This window comes from Peromyscus leucopus, chromosome 6 (genome assembly GCF_004664715.2).
Source record: "Peromyscus leucopus breed LL Stock chromosome 6, UCI_PerLeu_2.1, whole genome shotgun sequence".
Taxonomy (NCBI): Eukaryota; Metazoa; Chordata; class Mammalia; order Rodentia; family Cricetidae; genus Peromyscus; species Peromyscus leucopus.
Window position 1 is genome coordinate 21,532,201 of NC_051068.1, and position 22,978 is coordinate 21,555,178.

The following is a 22,978-nucleotide window of genomic DNA, read 5'->3' on the forward strand; positions in this document are numbered from 1 at the left end:
CCAAGAACCTTGTAGTAGGAAAACTTAAGTATTTTACGATCCATAATTCATGTGTCTATGTCTTTATTAATCATTCATCAATCACTCCAGATACTCTAGTGTCCTTGTCCTGATGGTACTCCCCTGTTGGGAAGTATTTTGCTGGTCCTACCAAAATTCAGATTTTTATGCCTGTCCCTTATTGATGTGTGTGACATGAAGATAGAATTGCTGACCTGCCCTGGGAAGTTTTTGTTCACATCTTTTGTTACAATATTAGGTATTTACTTCCTTAAGCTATAGTTACAGTGCAAGCTGGGTCATCCTGCTTTGAGAAGAATCATTCCACTGAAAGGCTTAGGAATATGAACCTGAACTTCTTTAAGAATCACCTGTTGCCTCTGTAGTCTTCATGAAACTTAGTAAGAAAGACATATTACATATCCTGGACTTCAAGATTCCAGTTGCTATCTGACTCATCTTTTTACAAGTTATTGTTTGTTTCATGCATGTTTATGATCAAAACGCACTTTAACCTGCATATGAGTGTCAGTAAGTTTATTAATTTTGAGATGAAATTGATTTAAGATAACATTCTGGTAGGGTTTAAAAAATATTTTAGCATGTGCCTGTGCGTCTCTGTGTGTGTGTGTGTGTGTGTGTGTGTACACATATGTGTTTGCTTGCTCACAGTTGCCATAACACAGGTATGGCGGTCAGAAGACAACTTCGACGGTGTTGATTCTCTCCTCCTATCATGCGGGTTCAGGGCACCAAGCGTAGGTCATCAGGCTTGGCAGCCAGTGAGCCGTTTCTGGGGCCCCAGGTCATTGTTTTCATAGATCTGTTTTAGGCTTGTTCTGGTAGAGAGAAGTTTTAGGTTGATGCTGTTATGTCTACACCTCAGGGAGGCTTCAGAGACAAAACTGTTGGGAGAATTGGGTTAAGGGAACCACTGACTGCTCCAGAACTTAGGTAATGGACACCAGGCGTTTCCTTGGCAGTGATGCCAGGCTTCCTTGCTTTGGTCTGCAGATACCATTTCATTGAAACAATGTTGATTAGTCCATGTTGGCCAGAAGCTGTCAATTTTATGACATTGATTTTTAATTTTTTAAAGTGGTTTTGTTTTGTTTTTGTTTTTGTCACTGTTAGTTTATAACTAGGGCTGGTGGGCAAGAAGAGGGGTAACTGTAAAATAGATTTTAGCTGTGCAAAGCTGAGAAACTTCTACCTAAAATAAGATTGGCTAGAGAAGAAAGCAAATAGCTCCTTTAAATCTTGCCTGAGATTTTCAGCCACTTTTTTGAGGCCTCTGTGAAAACCTGGACACCCATCAACATAGCACATTATACCTCACCCAGCCAATTCCCACGCGTCTGGGACCACATGTCCCTCTCCCCATAGCCACTTGCTTTCTGTTGCTCTAAGTGCCTTTGGGTTTCCAGAGTTGATACAAACGCAGTCATTTAGTTTTGTTTACCGTCTTTTTCTTGGGATAATTATGTTGTTGCCTGTAGTGGTTCATATCTCTTTTTTTCTGAGTAGGATTCCCTTGTAAACATTCCAATGTTTACTTTTTCCTTGAGTTTTGACATGGATATGAGTGACTTATGGAATCAAAATATTTCATTCAAATTCATGATGCCATATTACTATTATACCCTGTTCAAGGTAATAGTTCTCCCTTTCTCTCCTGTTCTGAACCCTGACTTTTCTTTTAATTAGTTTGTCTTTTTAATAAACTCATGTTGTTTTATAAGATAAGTAGCATGGGACTGGGTTAATGGTGAAAACGTTAATTCCCAACCGCCACCTCACTCTACCTGTAGCTCAGTGTGTGAAGAGAACTCTCTGTTTCTCTTCCATCCTCACCGCCTTCTTCTTGCTTTCTGTCTTTAGACTTGGAAGTCTCCAGTTGTACTCACATTCCTCACCCCTCCCCCTCCACCCGCCTCACAGCCCCCTCCACCCGCCTCAGGCCTTGCCTCTCCTCTCCTCTCCCTCTCACACTCTGCGGGGGGTCCTTCTAACAGCTGGAGATGTTCAGCTTCTATTGTCAGCCATTCCTCCTTCCAGCTGCAAGAGTTTACTTTCTCTCCAAAGATGGGAGAGATGGTTCTGAGATTAAGAGTGTGGCAAGTGTGGCAAGTGTGGGAGGACCCAAGTTCGGTTTCCAGCCCTGTCAGGTGGCTCACAATCATGTGGAACTCCAGTTCAGGGGGAGATCTGATGCCTCTGGCCTCAACAGATACACACACACACACACACACACACACACACACACACACAATTAAAAAAGAAGTCCATTTCATTCTCCCTCCCATCAGTGATCCATTTCTGGTTTTCTGGATTCTGCAGACACTCCAGTTTAAACATACAGATCTAAAGATTTGTCACTGAGAGCCATAAGATGAAGCAAGTTAGCATTCTGGCATGGAGGGGGAAGAGGTTCATGAATCCCCACTCCTAACTAAGGTACTATGGATGGTTGATGGCTTCTGGGTTAGCTTCTGGCTTCTTGTGAGTTAGCTTTCTTTAAGGGTATGGTCCCTATTAGGTCCCTAAATACTCTAGTGGATGTCCCCACATCCAGGAGTGCATTGGACTTGATGGGTCCTTTAAATAATAATAATAATATATTGTGGGGATAGAGGTGAGGGTGGATCTGGAAGTAGTTAGGGGGGAGGAGATGGGGGTGAATATGATCAATACAGTTTTGTGAAATTATCAAAGAATTAATAAAACATATTTAAAATAAATCTTTAAAAGACAACACAGTTCTAAACCATTTTTCCTGCTCTACTCAAAATCTCAGTGGCTCCCTATCCTTAGATTCCTTAGGATAACTTTGAAAGTTCTTTTCCTGGCTGATCTAATCTTTGTTATGTGTGTGTGTTATATGTATATATATGTGCGTGTGCTAATGTACTGACAGAGATCAGTGGTGGATATTGGGTGTCCTGATCTGTCACTCTGCTTGATTCCTTAAGAAAGGATCTCTCCCCACAGCCAAGTGCTGGACCAAGCTTGGGGAATCTTTTGGAAGAGAGGGAGGAAGGATTGTATGAACCAGGGGGTTCAAGGACATCACAAAAAATCCCACAGAAACAACTAACCTGGGCTCATAGGAGCTCAGAGTCTGGACTGACAACCAGAGAGCCTGTATGGGACTGACCTAGGCCCTCTACATATATGTGACAGTTGTATAGCTTGATCTGCTTGTGGGACTCCTATCAAGTTGAATTGCCCAGCCTTAATATGAGGGGAGGAGCTTAGTCCTACCTCAACTTGATATGCCATGCTTTGGTGACACCCATGGGAGGCCTGCCCCTTTCTGAACAGTAACAGAGGGGTGGATTGGGGTGGGAGTGGAGGGAGAGGTAGGGAGGTCATGGGAGAAGAGGAGGGAGGGGAAACTGTAGTCGGGATGTAAAGTAAATGAATACATTTTTTTTAAAGAAGAAAGAAAGGGTCTCTCACTGAACCTGGAGGTAGGCTGGCAGTCAACAAACCCCGATGACTCTTCTGTTTACGTCTCACAGTGCTGGGGGGCCAGGCCTGAGTGGCCATCTCCCCTCCAACCCCTTGGATTCAAATCCTGGTCCTCCTGCTTATGGAGCAAGCACTCTTACCCAGTGAACCATCTCCCCGTCCCCAGCTTCATCCTCTGAGATACTTCCTGCACTGAAATGCTCATCTGCTCTTTCATACCTGCAGCTTTATACACGGTATTCCTTGGGTTTGAAATCTCTTTTCTGTCTCTACTTGTCAAAATCACTGAAGGGCCGCACTCAAGTGCCACCTCTTTCTAGATCCCTGTTGGCTTCTTCTTAATTGCTCTGCCTTTTACCCTCTAGGTGTGTGTGTGTGTGTGTGTGTGTGTGTGTGTGTGTGTGTGTGTGTGTGTATGTGTGTGTAGTTCTTGCAGTTCAGCTGTTCAGTTAGCTCTCTGTCCCAGCTGACATCCTCAAAAGTTCAGTAAAACTAGGTTCAGTGGCCCATGCCTATCATCCTGAAAACTTTGGAGGCTGAGTCAGGAGAATTGTAATTCTAAGCCTGGCGTGGGCCATATAGCAAGATTTCATCCCACAATGAATAAAATAAAAGTACATTAAAGCCTTAGCATGAGCATAAATGTGCTGCTGGTCTGTGATTTTTATTCTGCCCCCATTAGATTATAATCCAACTTAGCCGTATGTAGGTGAGCCCATTGGCTGCAGGATGGGAAGTGGGAATGGGGTCACTATTGTCATAGCTTCAGTGGAGCTGTGCTCCTGGTGCAGAAATATACTACACTCAGTGACTGCTTAGTCGTGGGTTCAGCTGCTCCCTGTCTTCTCAGACATGCTTTTCTGTTGTGCCCATGGTGACTGAGGCTAGAAGAGCACACCGAGGTTGCCATATTCAAGCTGCTACAGCATCTAGCATGATGGTTTTCCGTTAGAAGACTGTCAGAGGTGAAATTCAGATGTTATCAGGGGACCACAGAAAAGCCTAGGCAGACTGGTACCTACTGAATACATGCCAGATAGAATGCATATTAATCCCATGATGTGTTAGGTCCTTGTCTCATTGCTGTAACAATATACCTGACAACTTACAGAAGGGAGGCTTTATTTGGTTTATAGTTTGAGAGAACAGTCCACCACGGGAGAGAAGTCATAGTAGTATGTACTTGAGGCAGCTGGTCTTGCATCCATGGTCGGTCAAGGATCAGAGATCAGTGAATGCTCAGCTAGCTTTCTCCTCTTAATTCAATCCAAAACCCCGGTTTATGGAATGGTGCCACCTACATTTACAGTAGGTCTTTGTGCATCAGTTAACCTAATGCTTATAATCCCTCACAGGCATGCCCAGAGGCTAACCTAATCTAGATAGTCACAGGCATACCCAGAGGCTAACCTAATCTAGATAGTCACAGGCATGATCAGAGGCTAACCTAATCTAGATAGTCACAGGCATACCCAGAGGCTAACCTAATCTAGATAGTCACAGCATACCAGAGGCTAACCTAATCTAGATAGTCACAGGCATGCCAGAGGCTAACTAGACAGTCAAGGTATGATCAGAGGCTAACTAATCTAGATAGTCACAGGCATACCCAGAGGCTAACCTAATCTAGATAGTCACAGGCATGCCCAGAGGCTAACCTAGACAGTCACAGGTATGATCAGAGGCTAACCTAATCTAGATAGTCACAGGCATACCCAGAGGCTAACCTAATCTAGATAGTCACAGGCATACCCAGAGGCTAACCTAATCTAGATAGTCACAGGCATGATCAGAGGCTAACCTAATCTAGATAGTCACAGCATACCAGAGGCTAACCTAATTAATAGTCACAGCATACCAGAGCTAACTAATTAGATAGTCACAGGCATGCCCAGAGGCTAACCTAATCTAGATAGTCACAGGTATGATCAGAGGCTAACCTAATCTAGATAGTCACAGGCATACCCAGAGGCTAACCTAATCTAGATAGTCACAGGCATACCCAGAGGCTAACCTAATCTAGATAGTCACAGGCATGCCCAGAGGCTAGCCTAGATAGTCATTCACAGGCATTCCCAAAGACTTGTCTCCCAGGGAGTCTAGATCCTCTTGTGTTTTGAATATGAAATGTTCCACATAGGCTCATGTCTTTAAATACCTGGTATCCAGCTGGTGATGCTCTCTTTGCTTCCTGTATGCAAATTCAATATGATCAGCCAGCTTCCTGCTCCTGCCTTCCTTCCTGTTACCATGTCACCCTGCTGCGATGAACTCTGTCCCTCTGGAACTGTGACCTTTCTCCTTTATGTTGTTTTTGTCAGGGTGTTTTATCAAAGCCACAGGATTGCATCTAGGACAGACCCCATCAGGGTGACAATTGAGATGAACCATCACCTCATTACCCATTTGTTGTTGTTTTGTTTTCTATTCTGTGTGGTTTTTCTGTGCATCTACACTTGTCCTGCTGTTAGACCTGTTGATATCACATAACTACATGGTGACCACTTTGGTAAAATGCATTGTACTTTTTTCAAGAGGAGGAGAATGTAATTATTTGGGGTAGCACAAACGTCCATTTTACTTAAATGAGGAAATATGCAGGTCAGTATACATTCTGTGTGGATCTTCTTGAAGTGGTTAAGGAAATTGCCAGGCTATTTCAAAGGATGAAAAAAAAAAAATCTTGGCATTAATACAAATGAAGACCTAAGAGAGTCATGTAACTTTCAGAAAGGGAAAATAAAATGTTTTCTGTTGCCTTAGGGTTTCTATTGCTGTGAAGAGACACCATGACCATGGCAACTGTTAGAAAACATTTAATTGGGGCTGGCTTACAATTTCAGGTTTGGTCTATTATCGTCATGGTGAGAAGCATGGCAGCATGCAGGCAGACATGATGATGGAGAAGGAGCTGAGAGTTCTACATCTTGATCCACAGGTAGCAGAAGGAGAACTGTGTACTACACTGGGCAGAGCTTGAGCATATGAGACCTCAATACCTGCCTCCACAGTGATGCACTCCAACAAGGCCACACCTACTCCAACAAGGCCACACCTACTCCAATAAGGCCACACCTACTCCAACAAGGCCACACCTCCTAATATCGCCTATGGGCCAAGCATTCAAATGCATGAGTCTATGGGGGCCATTCCTATTCAAACCACCATACCTATAAACCCAGGGTTTTGGAATACATTAGGAATTGGGAGCTACTAGCATTTTCTCAAGTCCATTTCCTTTGATACGTTATGGTAAGTGGATGTGCTAATTTTCACATTGATGAATTTTTCTCTGGGCAGGATGCTGCTCCTATATACTTTTGGTCTTGGGAACCAATTAAAGCACTCTCAGACCTTGTCTGTAACTATAAACCTGTTTCTGACTAGGAAAAAGTAAACTGAACATTATTGACTCTCACAAGAAAACATTACACAGTGAGAACTTCCTAGCTTGTGCCATGGAGTCTCAGAGATGTTAAAAGTACCCTATTTCTGACTCCTGAGGTCTGTGCACTACAAAAATGTGGATCGAAACAGCTAGATTTAATTCCTTTTCTAATTTTTTTTAATATGGGTTAAGTTTTGACTTATAGAAAGTGGCAGAGGTGCTCCTGTGCTCCCGAACAGCCCCGTTCTCTGAGATGTTAACATCTTACCCAGCTATTACTCGCTTGCCAGTAAGAAGTGACTGTTGGTCTGTGAGCTGACTCCAGACTTCATTTAGATGTCACCGCTCTTCTATTACTGTTCCATTTTGGTTCCAGGATTCCACCCAGCATATCATGTTGCTGCTCGTCATCAGTTCTCCTTAGTCTCCTGTGGTTTGTGACAGTTTCTCAGCCCTCGCCTGGTCTCTCAGCAGCCATTTCTTGGTTATGGCGATGTCTGCCCTTTACCCTGTTCTGTGGGAGCCAGCTGTTAAGTCTTGTTTTTCTTTTGCTCCCTAACTCTGCCCGACCATTTTCCCTTTTAGGTCTCTGTCTTGTACCTCCCATATGCATCACCGTGGGTTCTTTCTCAGCTTCTCTTCCCCACAGAACAAAGGTCTTTGTTTTTTAAACTTTGTGTTTTATTTATTATTATTGTGTATGTTTACAAGTGTGTATGTGCCGTGTAGCGTGTGTGAAGAACAGAGAACAGCTTTGTAGAGTCCATTGTCGTCTTCTAGCATGTGGATCCCAGGAACCAACTCAGGTTGTCAGGCTTGGCAGCAAGCACTTTTATCTGCTGAGCCATCTAGATATCACAGCAGAGGTATTTTCACTGACCACAGTGCCCCCTGGCCCTGTGTACTTGCTACATTTTCTGCCCACATAGATCTTTAAATCATCACCAAGAGGTGAATTCATGTTAAGATTTTAAAGGTTAAGATAAGCCAGCCTTATACTTAGCAAGTGAAAAAGTGCTCATGAGCCTAACACAAAGAACAAAAAGATGATGTGAAAGCAGACAAACCATTTGTCATTGATACGCATCTCAGTTACTAGGCCTCAGTCACCTCTCAGCACTGTGACAAGTTAGTTAATTGAGGAAGGATTTGCTTTGGATCCTGATTTCAAAGAATTGGTTGCTTGGCTTTTATCTGGGCCTGTGGTCGAAACAGCCCAAGATGGCAGAGCGATGCTGCTCAGCTCATGGCAGCCATGCAGGGAGGGGACAGAACACAGTTTGAGAGACATGCCCCCAGTGGCCCCTCCCTCCTAACAGCCTTTTCACCCGTGAATTCATCCGTGGATGGCACTCTCCTGAGCTCCTCTCTGTAGCCCACTGTCCGGGACCAAACATTAGCACGTAAGTGTTTGGGGGACACTTCACAGCCAAGCCATAGTGAAACCTGATGCTACTGTCCACAGTGTGCCAGTTAAAGTTATTGTTCACTTCTCACCTAACGGCTTACCGTAGGCACACAGCTATTTGGAATCTTCAGAGCAGAGCTAGCTATGAAGTGTTAAACACTAACTTCAAGGATAGGTGAGGTTGAAGCGGCCGACATATGTGGCTGGTGACACTGGACATCTAAAGTGATGCCAAGTATTGGGAACCAACTAGACCAGTGAAGTGTTAGTTTTGGTGTTTTTAGCCACCTGCATCTTTCTTTCTTTCTTTCTTATGGCTAACACTTGAAAAGTCTGTGTTACTAACCAGCTATATAGACCATGGCAGTAATAGAATAGGATATTTTGGAAACTGATTTTCATGACATTCAGTATTTGACAAAATTTTAATTAAAGAAGCAGAGTTGCTAATAAACACTCAAGAGCAAAGAAGACTTCTGTTAGGTGATTAGATGATTAGAACACAGATTACACTCTTTCCTACCAGGATGCTCAGCTTAAGGCTGTCCCCACATGGTGGGTTGACACTGGGAAATCACTGTCACTTTAAAGAACGGCAGCTCGGAAGGCAGACTGTCACTCCAACAGGACAGAGTGATCAGTGGGTTGCCACAGTGTGTGTGTTGTTGCTGTTTCCATTTTAATGGCAATAATTTGGGTATTTACCAACCAACTTCCCACCTATCCTCTTTTGCAGCCACAGGATGAATTATGTGAAGTGTGGGCTTTACTTTTCTTACTATTACTGCTAATGAGGAGTTGTGCAGAAATTATAGGTTACAGCTAGGTTCAAAACGAACTATGATTATAACTGGCTGGTTTTGGGCCTGGTTGCAGTTTGTGGAAAGATGAATGCTGCTTTTCTGAAAATTGTTATCTAAACAAAGTACATGATGCGTAGTTTCATTCTAACCTGAAGCTATCCCAGGTGCTCCCTGTACGGATAGAACGTTTACCTGTGGTTTCCAGACAGCTGGCTTCTGTGGATTCAGTCACACTTTCAGTGACAAATGTGAATTCTGAGATGTCCAAAGTGACCTATAACCACACAGTAGCTGGATTAGTGGTGTGTGTGTGTGTGTGTGTGTGTGTGTGTGTGTGTGTACAGGTACATTTGTGAATGGGTATGATTGCCCAGGTGTGCACATGTATAGGCCAGAGGTTGATATTGGTGGTCCTTTATTGCACTCTACCTTATTTTTTGAGACAGAGTCTCTCACTGAACCTGGAGCTCACCCTTTGAACAACATATGCTACTATGTTGTTGTGTGAGGGATTTTTCTGAGAAGACACAACACATATTTATTTACTCACTGCAGAAAGGGAGCCAATAGCAGAGTAGACAGCAGTGTCTAACTTGGTGAATCAGTGGGGTTCGTGGGGGTCACTAACAGGAGTTTTAAGGGGTTACTTACAAGAAGCAGGAACAACTCAAAAGCAAGTATGTAGACTCAGAAGCTGTAGTCCTAGAGCCGTCTGTGCAGCATGTAGGCAACTCTACAGGCCCAGGCATCTCCCCTCTGCAGCATGCAGACAACTCCACAGGTCCAAGCATCTCCCCTCTGTACAGCATGTAGGCAATTCCCCAGGCCCAAGCATCTCCCCTCTGTACAGCATGTAGGCAACTCTACAGGCCCAAGCATCTCCCCTCTGCAACATGTAGGCAACTCCCCAGGCCCAAGCATCTCCCCTCTGCACAGCATGTAGGCAACTCTACAGGCCCAAGCATCTCCCTTCTGCAACATGTAGGCAACTCCCCAGGCCCAAGCATCTCCCCTCTGTAGCATGTAGGCAACTCCCCAGGCCCAAGCATCTCCCCTCTGCGGCTGCTGTTTAGACCTTCCTCCCAGGCAGTTCCTGCTCTTTCTGTAAAGCTGGGCCTTCTAGAATTTTCAAGTTTTTGCTTTCCCAGACGTGTGTCATTTTTCTTTATCTTCTGAATCTTATGAGTCTCCTCATCCCTCCTAAAGGGAGCATGTCATTTCAGAGGACACCCCTATGCAACATCGTCCCCGAGTCTGGCTTTCCTGTGGGTGCTGGGGAACTGAACTCAGGTCCTCATGGTTGTGCAGCAAGTACTTTACCCACTGAACCATTTTGTTGTTCTTATTTTGCTTTGTTTTTGTTTTTTGAGACAGGGTCTCACTTTGTAGCCTGGAACTCACTGTGTAGCCCAGGCTAACCTTGAATTCATGCCTGTCCTCCTTGCCTATGTTTCCTAAGTGCTGGAATTACAGGTGTTAGCCCGAATTCGTTTTCTCTTAAAAAGTATAGCCCAATAGATTGCTGAAAAGATTCTTTCCCTTCCCCTTTTTTTGGTTTTCTTTGGTATCACTCTGCCTGTTTGATTCTCTTCCCCATTCTTTAAAACTCTAGCCCCCCTCCATCTCTACTCCCAAGCCTTCTGCCCTCCCACACAGGAAGGCGGAGCTGTCTTTCTCATGTTGGATGCCCATTCAGGTGACCTTTCTTCTCTCACACAGTGATCTGGAGCCCGAGTGGCTGGACAGTGTGCAGAGGAATGGAGAGCTGTTCTACCTGGAACTGAGTGAGGATGAGGAGGAAAGCCTCCTTCCGGAGACACAGACCGTGAACCATGTCAGGTTCAGTGAGAAGGAGGTCATCATTGAAGAGGATGACTCTAGAGAAAGAAAGAAGTATGAACCCAAGCTCAAGCGCTTCACCAAGATCCTGAAAAGCAAAAGACTTTTGCCTAAGCGCTACCACAAAAAGAGCAGCAGTGACAATGGGCCGGTGTCCATTCTGAAGCATCAGTCCAACCAGAAGACCGGAGTCACCGTGCAGCAGCGGTACAAGGATGTGACCGTCTATATCAACCCCAAAAAGCTGACGGCCATCAAAGCCAGGGAGCAGCCCAAACTCCTGGAAGTGCTGGTGGGAATCGTCCACCAGACCAAGTGGAGTTGGAAAAGGAGCGGGAAGCAGGCCGACGGGGAGAGGCTCGTGGTGCACGGCCTGCTGCCAGGAGGCTCTGCCATGAAGAGCGGTCAGGTCCTGGTTGGTAAGTGCTGCAGCAGCTCCAGCCCTTGTTTGCAGAGGTGCGGCGTGGTTAAGGGCAGGGCCCCGTGAGCCATGGCAGAGTTTACAGTCTCCCCATAAAGTTGCTCCAAATGGTCAGAAAAGAAGTACTTCCATGTAACAGAGACACGCGCAGCTAGTTCAGACCAAGAGCAGCCCAGCTCATCTGTAGGTTTTGAATAATGTAATTTTACTTCATCTTGCTTATGGTTGCTGACAAAGAGAAGAAAGTAAGTTGATTCTACAGTGATCATTTAGGCTGAAACAGCTGTATCCAATAACACGATACAAAAATATGTAATTTATGAATAAAAATACTTTTAAATTGTATGTTTGCACTTGAGGACACCAAGTTCTTGGAGTGGCTGTAGACTGTTTCAGTTGACCTTCTTAATGACAGTGGTATTATACGTAAGTTCCTTTGTAAGGGCACTCCTCTAAAATATCCCAGTTTTGAGAGGAAAAATACAAGTTATTTTGGACATATTAAGATGCGTATTTTTGTGTTGCTGATTTCAAGTTATGTGATATAATGTGTGAGTTAATTAGCAACCTTATTCTGCTTTATAATGATAGATTAATCAAATGTGAAAACATACTCTTTCTTACAGTGTTTAGTTGTCTGTGCCTGGGCACATGTAGCTGACATGTGTGGAGGTCAGGGGACAGCTTGTGGGCATGGGTCTCTCTTGCCATCATATGGGTTCTGGGCTTGGACCTCAGCTCACCGGGCTTCTTGGCAAGTGAGTTTACTGACCGAACATCTCACTGGCTCTGAAAGCGCAATCTTAACAAAACTTCAAACTTGTAACCATCCGAAAATGTGCCAGTCTTTTCAGCTGACCCAGCTTAAAACAGGATTTTTAGAAACATTTTAAAATGTGTCTGAGTCGAAGTCTAAATTTCATTGTTTGTTCATCGATTCATAACACATTTGGGTGTCTGTTAAGTGTCAGGCATGCGAAGATTATGGTGCTGCTGTGACTGCTTGTGTTAAGAGCTCATGTAGTAGTGGAAGAAGCATGTTAGACATAGGCAGACAGTGTCACGGTGTGACGGATGATAAGACAGAACATCACAGAACTAGCTCTAAGGAGACATGTCAGGATATCTGTCAGAGCATGGATTCCAAAATGCATCTCCATATCATCTTACAATACGATGTGACCTAGCCAAAACAGCAGCTGTAATTCGGTGAGGGACCCTGTCTCAGGGCAGAGAGTGATAGAGGAAGACACCAACTTCTTGTCTGGCCTCTGCATATACATGGGAACAAACTCCCACACACTTGTGCACGTAACACACACACACACACACACACACACACACACACACACACACGCATGCACTTCTCATGGAGAAAAGGCCACATGAGAAAGGTGGAACACTGACTTCTGGGGAGACGATTGACCTTCCAGTATTTCATTTGTCTGCACTGGCATTCATCTAGCTGCTGTAGCTCCAGGAGCTTTTAGTGGGTGAACACCTAGTTCGAGGAAGCCAGCAAAGCAAAGTTACCCACTACTTAGGGAGTGCAGGGCAGTATAGAAAGACGCTCAGGCGGCAAGAGTGCTGTTCCATCTCATTGCTGTTCCGCCAGATGTGTGGTCTGGATACAAGTGCATGTGGAATGGCTTCCCACACCCTCCAGGGAGAGCTGAGGATAGGAACATTTAATTAGGAATGTTCGTGTTGGTATATATGGATTTGAGGAGCTTCAGAAAGAGCAACCCCATGCAGAGACTGTGCATGGACTTCAAGGACTGTGCCCTTGAATAAAACAAACTGCTGTTCATCACAATTCAAGACCCTCAGATACGCTTGTGATCATGAAAAACCAGGGGTAACCGCCAAGCTGTTATCCATAATCTGTCCATGTTGTATACTTCTTTATATGCTGGATATTCTTTTCAGCTTTGGGGGGATTTTGTTTTTGAATCTTTAGTTATTTTTCCATCTATTATTTTAAAGTGTCAACAGTGTTTTATATAATGTCTTGGATTGTTTTTGTGTGTCTGTGTGGTTTTTATGGTTATGTTCCCCTGACACACACTTATCCATTATCTCTAATACTAGCGGTATAAATTATATAACACCTCTTAGAAACTTTCAATACATTTTATTTATTTTTCAGATTAGGCTCCAAGGGGATGCACTGTTACTAAGTTAGCTTTGCATGCAAACATTGGGTATGCACATAAACACATGGAGCCTTCCTCACATCTGTATACAGTGCTGGCCTTGAACTCCTGAGTCTCCTGCCTCCACATCCCAAAAGCTAGGATTACAGGCATGTGCTGTAAAACCTGGCTCACATTTTCCTTCACCAATAAAAAGGTATCTTTTTCCTGTGTCTGCATTTGATGACATGAGATCTCTGAAGATCTCAGCTCCATCAGTATCTGAGATTGTCGGCCTCGGTATTTAGATGACCACAGTTAGGACACTCTGCACAGTTGTCTTCTGTGGCGATGTGCACACACACACACACACACACACACACACACACACACACACACACATCTTGATTTCCGGCCTCTCTCTGTGAGTGCAGCTTGTCTGCTGAAACTGTACCTGTCATCATCAGTAAGACAGGTCAGTATTGTTTCTCTTGTATCCTTTCACAACAACAGAGCCCATCCTGCATTTATTTTCTTTGCTTGGATCTCAGAAACTTTCTGTCCTTTGGGGGTGGTGCCACCAACATTTCTGTTTCTAAGTGTTTTCTTATAGTTTGGCAATCAGCTGAAAGTGGTAGCCAGCTGGCATCTTCAGACCAGAGCAAATAGAATTTACTCTTACCTACACCGTGAAAGCTGCCTTGGTGGGGCGTTTTTCTTCAGTATTTTTGGTCATAACTGGATTTTTTTCCCTCAGGGACTAAACCTGAGTCTTTTGGCCATGGCTTCTTGGAGGGGATAAAGCAGGAGAGGTGGGTGGTACTGGTGCCAGGCCAGCTGCACTTCATGGGCTTGTAAGTGATGGAGAACTCATCTCTAGCTTGATTTCCACCTGGCTGAAAGTCTTGCCATCATACATGCCCACCATGCTGTCTCCCATTTGGGGCAGGATGATTGAGTTCCTCAGGTGAGTCTTTACCAGCTGGGGCTTCTCCATGGGTGGCGCCTCCTTCTTGGCCTTTCTCAGGCACTTAAGCAGGGAGTCCTGCTTCCAAGCGGGCCTCAGATGGGAGCTGTCCAACTGCATCAGCTGCTCATAGGAGATAGCCAGCAGCTGGTTCAGGTCCATAGCATGTAGGTGAGTTTGCAGACTGCCTGTTTCTTCTTCTGCTCCACTTCCGCCATCTTGCTGGCTTCTGGGAGTCGGGGGCAGGTGGATAACTGGATTTTTTTTAAAGATAAGAAAGGAGAGAAGGAAATCATACATTATCTATCTATAAATAATATTTATCTATTCATTGTTTTTTATTGTTTTTTGAGACAAGAATTTACTATGTAGTCCATAGGTTGATCTGAAGCATTTTATTCTCCTGCCTCAGCCTCCCAAGTGTTGGGATTACAAATATACACCATCATGCTCATTTCACACATTAATTTTCCAGATTACTCTCCTCCCCACCCCCTGTGAAGACACTTTCTGATAAAGAATGAAGATTTTAATTCCAAGCTATTTTGTATCATTTCTTAAGTTCTCAATTGTGGATTTGTTTTCTATGACATACGTAGCTTATGTTTTTCTTTCAATTTTTTGAAGATGTGTGCTCATTTTTCAAAAATGTTTTTGAGGTATGATATCCATTCATAAGTGTACATTGATCATTTTGATGTGTGCGTTGTTCTGTTTAACTACCTTCTTGGGTCAAGAGTCAACATTTTCAGTACCTAGATGGTTAAAGGTACTTCATAAAGCAGCCTTGAGCCTTCTGTGAACAGAATTGATTTAGCTCGTTCTTCAACTTTATGTGAATGGGAGTATGTGTGTGTGTGTGTGTGTGTGTGTGTGTGTGTGTGTGTATGTGTGTGTGTGTATGTATGTGTGTGAATATGTGTGTGTGTGTATGTATTCTCTTGTATCTCATTATATACATTCTCTGTGTCTTTTCTGTGATTCAAACTACATCTCTGAGAAGTATATCTCTCTTGGGCTATAGAATTGGCTCAGGCTCTTGCTGTGTGAGGTTGTGTGTTCAGATCCCTAGCCCCCGTGTAAAACCAGATGCAACAGTATCCATGGGTGATCTTCGTGCTCCTGTGCAAGGAGGGAGGTTGAGACAGGAGTCCCTGGAAGCTCATGGCCATCTAGTCTGGCATTTGCAGCAGTGGTGAACAAGAGACCCTGTCTCAAGCAAAGTGGAAGGCAAGGACCAACATCCAATGTTGTCCTGCGACCTTCATGTGTATACTGTGGCTTGCATGCAGCCCCCCACCCCACACATAGCGATGTCTTCTTTATAAGAGAAAGAAAGGGAAGTTCCATGTGGCTGCCATGTAGAATTCCTTGGCGTTGTTGTTATGTTTAGTTCTGGTGCTTTCTTGAGCCCGGTTCTCACTGTGTACCCCAAGCTAACCTAGAATTCACCCCCTAGTACAGGCTGATCTCAGACCTACAGTCCTCCTGCCTCAGCCCTCAAGTGATGCATTTATAGGCATATCTACTGTTGTAGAATATTATTTAAGATGTGTTACATTTGATTATGCTGTGGAACATTTGTTTAATGATACAAAGATGTGTAGCATTCTTTTATGTTGCATTTGTTTAACTCTGTGAAGCTGTGTTACTGTGCCTATCTAAAACACCTGATGATCTCATAAAGAGCTGAATGGCCAATAGCAAGGCAGGAGAAAGAATAGCTAGGGCTGGTGAGCAGAGAGAATAAATAGAAGGAGAAACCTGGGAGAAGAAAGAGCAAGAGAACAAGGAGAGGAGGATGTTAGGGGCCAGCCACAGAATAAGAATGCAAGTAAGATATACAGAAGTTAGGAAAGGAAAAAGCCCAGAGGCAAAAGGTACATGGGATAATTTAAAGTTAAGAAAAGCTGGCAAAAAACAAGCCAAGCTAAGGCCAGGCATTTATAAGTAAGAATAAGCCTCCATGTAATTTATTTGGGAGCTGGGTGGTGGGCCCCCAAAGAGCTAAGAGTAAAATGCAACCAACAACAATCTACCATGCTTGGCTAATATTCCATTTTATATAGACTGTTTTTTCATTGCATTGTTGTTGAATCTTTTTTTCCAACTGAAGTATTTGAAATGTTTTTTTGTAAAAGATGGGTTTGGTTTTATGAACACCTAATATGTTGTTCTCTATGAATTTCCATCTTCTTTTTGGAATGGGTTTTTATTTCCCTGTTTGTACTCCTTGTGACCCCCCAGACTTTCTTACAGACAGCATCTCTGTCCTGTTCTGGCCCCCACAACGTTTCTCTTCTCATGTTTTCCTGCTGTCAGGAAGAGGCTAGAGCACTGTTTGTTGGAAGGACAGGATTTTAGTGTCTCCTCCCTGGGAAGCCGCTGCTGCAGTTAGTTATTTCCTTCTGCAGAAGTGGGACAGAGGCATTAACAGCTGCTATTCAGGAGCAAACTGCTCCTCACTGTTAGACCTGGGCCCATGTTCTCATCCCACTCAGACTCTCTGGCCTGCGGTGTTGGTTGCTTCTATAGATTGATTTATTTCTCATTGATGAAAAAAAGAGGAAAATAAATTGCTTATGCTATTCAAAATATAATTTAGACATGAGTATCACTCTGCAACAGTGTATAATTTAACCCATTGACTTCATTTCTGGACATTTATCTTGAAAAACCATTCAGAACAGATAGGCAAATTAGAGCTGGCAGGTCAGATCAGGTTTACTGCCTGTGTTTGTACAGCTTGTCTAAAAGGCTTAAATAATGCACAGCATAGGAAAAGTCTTGGGTACCCAAATATGGGTAAATAAAATATTGTTGCACACAGCCCCACCTCTTTATCTGTTGTCTGTGGCTGAGTTCAGGATGGAGCCAGTGGGAGAGTTGTGCAGTTGAACACAGACCATTTATCTACCGAAGCCGGAAATGTTTTCTGTGTGGTCCTTAACAGAAGAAGTTTGTTAAGCCTAGATGAAAATAGAAAAAAGGAGCTGGGAACATGAGGACCTGAGTTCAAACATCCAGTATCCACTTAAAAAAAATGGAGGCATTGCTCCCAGATGCCCTTGTAACCCCATTGGTATGGGGGACAGGAGGATCTCTGGGGCTGGCTGCCAGGCCTAGCTCCAGGTTCAGGAAGAGACTGTCACAAGGGAATATGGCAGGCAGTGACAGAGCAGAACATTCGATTCCCCCCCACCCCCGTCCTTTTGTTCACATGGGTACACAGACCCACATACATGTGTGCATATATTACACACACACAAATGGAGGAAGGAAAACTATGGGCACAAAAATGTTTATTGAGACACTTACAAATTAGTGTTTTAAAAATTTTAAGCACAAAATTGTCAAACGAACATATGGATATTTACATTATAAGTTATGTCATTTGACCAATAAAATTACAGTTCTATAAACTATGTACCAGCACAAAAATGTTTGCTGCTTGAGAGGCTTAAGAGAATAAAAACATCTCATTCTTCATTTTGGTGAGCATAGTAAAGATGACTTAATGTTCAAAAATAGTCATAGCTGGAATGATAAGGCTGACAGAGGCTCCAGAACTAATCTACTGAGGAGTGAAGTTGGGTACTAGTAAGCCACAGATTCTATGTGACCATCTCAGCCTACCACAGTAGAGACATTCTTTTTTTTTTTTTCCCATATTTTTATTAAGAAATTTTGTTTTATTCATTTTACATTCCAACCACAGTTCCCCCTCTCTTCCTTCCTCCCGCCCTCCCCAGCGTCCCCCTCCCCAGCCCACCCTCCACTCCCTTCTCTGAGAGAGTAAAGCCTCCCACAGGGAATCAGCAGAGCCTGGTACATTCAGTTGAGGCAGGGCCAAGCCCCTCCCCCTGCATCAAGGCTGTGCAAGGTGTCCCACCATAGGTAATAGGCTCCGAAAAGCCAGCTCATGCACCAGGGATGGATCCTGATCCCACTGCCAGGGGCCCCTTAAGCAGATCAAGCTACACAACTGTCTCGCTTAAGAGGCATTCTTTTCAAAAAAAATTTTTTTTTACATTTTATTTAGAGAGAGTGTGTGTCCTTGTCACACTGTACAGTAAGCAGACTTGAGCTGTGCCTAAGAGAGAGACATTTTCTCTGACATTCAAGCTGTTCACTGTGCAAATACTCTTGAAAGGATGACAGAGGACAGACCTGGTGCCTTGGTTTGTAAGACATGCAGAACCCGTTGTTATTTTTTTTTACCCACTCACACGCTCACTACCCCCTCAAGCTTCCTGAGAGTAGAGAGTTGGCCTTTGTAAACTCTTGTCTTGGTTCTCGTATGCAGTAGTGTAGGACAGGACTTGTAAAGTTTGGAATGATGAGGCAGTGTCCTAGATGTATTTGTGATTTTTTTTAGCACATCTTACTGGGGCTTTGATATTACTTTTAATTACGTTCTTGTAAACTGAAGGTCCCAGAGAAAAAGCTACCCCCTTGGCTGAGGACTCTACAGGACTGAGTGACTGGTTAGAACTTCGTGACTGAGGAGATTTTCGGTGTTGAAGATGCAGACCCAAGTTATCTTGGACTGTCTCTGCCCTAATCATTGCCCAGCCTGTGCCTGTCTCTTAGGCTCACATCACTTTCCCATGTACAGCCTTTTGACTGTCAGCTAAAGCTTTGGCAGTGTATTCTTAGCAAAACACAAGCTTCCGCTAACCCCCGAGTCCCGACTCTCCCCAGAAAGCATCTGATACTTATGGAGGCTCCCCCTGCCCTGCTGTGCTAGCTCACCTACCTGGGACCCTCACCAGTAATTTGGTAACTGTGCTGATTTGCAGCTTCCTTTTATTCTGGCTTATATTCACTTCCGCAGCAGAACATGTTTGGGTCACCCTGAATCTGAGTTTGTGGGCCATGATCGCTCATATTTAACCCAAGAGTAAATTGTCTCTTACTGTCTTTGGGCAAGAGTTGTGTGTCAATAGTTTGAAAGTAAAATTTCATTTTAATGGTGCTCTTGATTTTGAAATTAGGTAGAAGACTGTTTGAAGAATAGTCATGGGGAAGAAGATTTTGACTAAAATGTACTTGACGGGTTGGTGCTGTCGGAAGCTGTGGTACAAAGGCCTGCTGTGTAGACACCAGTCAGTGATGGCAGCAAATAGCCCAGTGCGTTGGGATTTACCACATGGATTTAATTAAAATTGAAGCCAGATTTTTTTTAAAGCTATGGGTCTGAGTGGTTAGATTCAATTTTGTTAAGTGCAATGCTTGGTTTATGTTAAAAAATTTTCCATTTGTCCTTTGGGTTCACATAACTCTCAGTTATACCAAGACTAGGAATATTCATATCTTTACATATTCATGGTTTGCAGAGAGTTGTGGTGCAGTGTTGGGAGGCATAATGGACGAGTTGGGTGATTGGCTGTGTCATTAATGTTCAGAATAACCTTGAATAAGTCCCTGAATCTACCACATTTTCCATTATACCCTTGAGGAAGTCTGGATAGCTGTTTTCTCATGCCGCACTTCTGGAACTTTTTGGTTTGGGGTACTCACACAGTTGTCTTTTGTTTTTCTGTTTTTAGGCGATGTCCTTGTTGCTGTGAATGATGTAGATGTGACTTCTGAAAACATAGAGAGAGTTCTGTCTTGCATCCCTGGACCAATGCAGGTGTGGCCATCCCTTACCATATCGTGTACAGTGTTGCTTAAAGTGCATACGTTCTGTGCTATTTGTTTTTTTCAGATCCTGAAGTTATCCTCCCGTGTAATGAGTGAGTGACGGTGAGGCTTGAGCACCAAGGGCAGTTTCGCCTCTTGCTAACACGTAGCTCGGGAACTCTGTTCTGAAAGGAGAGGGGTATCTACAAATAAAACATCCTAAGTAAAGACGGCCGCAGCAGTAATAAAAGTGAACACAGCTGCCAGCTTACCTTTAGAACGCCCATGTTTGCCAATGACAGCATAGCCCTGAGAGGAGTCCTTTAAAAGCTGTGGCCAGGTGTGGGGATGCATGCTTTTCATCCCAGCACCAGGGCAGTAAAGGCAAGTGTGTGAGTTCAAGGCCAGCCTGGTCATCATAGTGAGTTCCAAGACAGCCAGGACTATGTAGAGAGACCTTGTCTCAAAAAAAAAAAAAAGTAAGTAAATAAATAAGCTGTGGACTTTATATTCTCTGATTTAAAATCTCTCATATTGTAAAAAAAAAAAAAAAAAAAAATTTTTTTTTTTAGTTTTTAGGTTTTTGAATCTTTCTATGTAGCTGAAGCTGTCCTGGAACTCACAGAGATCTCCTGCCTCTTCCTCTCAAGTACTGAGATCAAATGTGTGCACCATAAGCCCAGCCCATTTTTTGATATGGCTTTGGTTATTTTGAAGCCTAACTAGTGTTTTCTCTGGGGCTGTGTACACTAGGAGGTGATGGAGGCTGGAGGAGAGTACAGAGAGCTTGTGTTACTCTGTCGCGTCAGCCGATGGCATGCACTGCCAGTGTGTCCCTCCAGCTTTCTGTCATGTGGCACAGTCCCCGAGGAAAGCGACTCTGCGGGTGGAAAGGGTTATTTGGTTCACAGGTTCAGAGGGTTCAGTCCACGGTCAGGTGGCTGGTTTTTTTTGTGGGGGAAGCTGCTGTGAGGAGGCAGAGCCTGTGGTGAGGGGTAATACTGGGACAACGTCACCCACTTCCTGACAGCCAGGAAGCAAATACAGAGACAGGAAGGTGCTAGGCCCAGATGTCTTCCTCAGGAGCATTCCTCCACTGCCCTCACCTCTCCTGGTGCTCTCAAAGGCTCCACTACCTTTGGCAGTGCCGAATGCTGGCAGCCAAGTCTTTAGCATATGGGCATCAAGGAGGCATTTAAGGCCCCACATGGAACATTATATCCCAGATTCACAGGTGTGTGCCTGTATTACCACAAAAATGCATCGAGTCCATCTCCAAGAATTTCCAAAGCTTTCACGGGTCCTCATTGCTCAAAAGCCTGAGCCCACAGACTCCTCAAGACAGTGAACACTTAGATGTGAGCCTCCACCCAAATGAGACTAAACCGCTTCTTTCCCAGGTGATGTCATAAGCATTCTCATCACATAGGAAGAAATGGAGAGAATGAGGAAGAGTCAGACCTAAGCAAGACAAAAACGGAGTGGCCTGGCCTGCCCCCTGGGATATACAGTGGCGTGGTGTGTGTTCCAGGCCTTGGCACTCCCACCCCCGTGGCCTTGCTGGCTGCAGCCCATAGGGCAGCTCTCTCGGGCTGGCTCTGCTTGCCATCTGCAGCTTCCCCTCGCCAGTGCCCCGTGTTCCTGGCGTCTGACTTTCTAGGTTTTCCACGTCAGCGTCACTCTGATAACTTCATGCATGGCTGTCAGGGGCTGCCCACAGAGACAGGGAACTTGCCATACACTCTGCGGACTACACTTTTCTTTAAATTTTTGGCTGAAGCCTCCAGGGCCCTACAGCTCTCACATGCTGCATGCCTGCCAAACTAGCATCCCACCGTCAAAATCATGGGAGCCTTGGCCGCAGTGGTTCCTGAGGGCCTTACCAGTTGAACAAGATAAAGAATCCTAGAGAAACTGCACTGAACATACCTGTGCGATCTGGGTTTTCAGAGGTGTCTCTTGAGAAGAGTTATAGTGTTCCACTTTTGAGCTGGGGATGGGCTGTGTGGGAGTCCTGGTTAATTCCTGAGTACCCTCAGAATATTCTTCCTGCTGTCCCAATGCAGAGTCCTTGGCCTCTTTTTTTTTTTTTTTTTTTTTTTTTTTTTTTTTTTGAGACAGGATTTCTCTGTGTATCTTTGGAGCCTTTCCTGGAACTCATTCTGTAGTCCAGGCTGGCCTCGAATTCACAAAGATCTGCCTACCTCTGCCTCCCAAGTGCTGGGATAAAGGCGTGCGCCACCACTGCCCAGCATCCTTGGCCTCTTCTTAACAGTGCCTATTTACTGGCAGAAACTTTCAACATACTCCATTTCTGGCTAAAATGTAAGTTTTTCAAATGTTTCTGTCCAGTTTTTGCTCCTGATTCTCACTGTTAATCTGGCTAAAATTAGCAAACAACACAATGCCACAGCCTGAATGTTGTGTGGCCTTGAGATTTCCTGTTAGATTAGTTTTCTGTCACCTTTAAATTCAGTGTCTCACAAAGTTTTAGTGCGTAGGTAAAATGCATTCCATCTCTTTGCCACCATGTAGAAAGGTTGATGTATCCAGTTACCAACAGAGTCTTCATTACTGTCTGGAACCGGATGAGCCTGGTCTTTGCTGTCTGCATTTTGCATTTCTGTCAGGCATCTGGTTTTCTAAATCCTTAGCAGAACTCCTCACCCAAGCTACTTAGAGATTCTACCCAGGCTTTTCTACCCATTTCTCAGACACTTCCAGTAAAGCAGCTCCTCGGGGTCCTGAACTGCCATTGGGTGTAGATGTCACAGCAACAAACTGCTTCTTCCTAAAATTGCTTAACTAAAAAAAATTATTCTTTAATACTTCCATGGATAAATACAGTATATTTTTTTTGTCCTATCTAACCCCCATTTCCTCTCCCTCCAATCCTCCTGAACTCCCCATCCAGT

General features: G+C 44.1%; 1 protein-coding gene and 1 pseudogene across 2 annotated transcripts in view; one reads left to right on the plus strand and one right to left on the minus strand.

The window, feature by feature from the left end:
* Nucleotides 1-22,978, plus strand: part of Intu (inturned planar cell polarity protein) — a 74,694-nt gene that overhangs the window by 11,064 nt on the left and 40,652 nt on the right. For both annotated transcript variants that reach the window (XM_028895038.2, XM_028895037.2), the window contains exons 2-3: nucleotides 10,793-11,331; nucleotides 19,988-20,073. In XM_028895038.2, coding sequence (XP_028750871.1) covers nucleotides 10,793-11,331; nucleotides 19,988-20,073 — 625 coding nt within the window. The remainder of the gene's footprint in view (nucleotides 1-10,792; nucleotides 11,332-19,987; nucleotides 20,074-22,978) is intronic.
* LOC114710766 lies at nucleotides 14,058-14,653 on the minus strand (annotated as a pseudogene).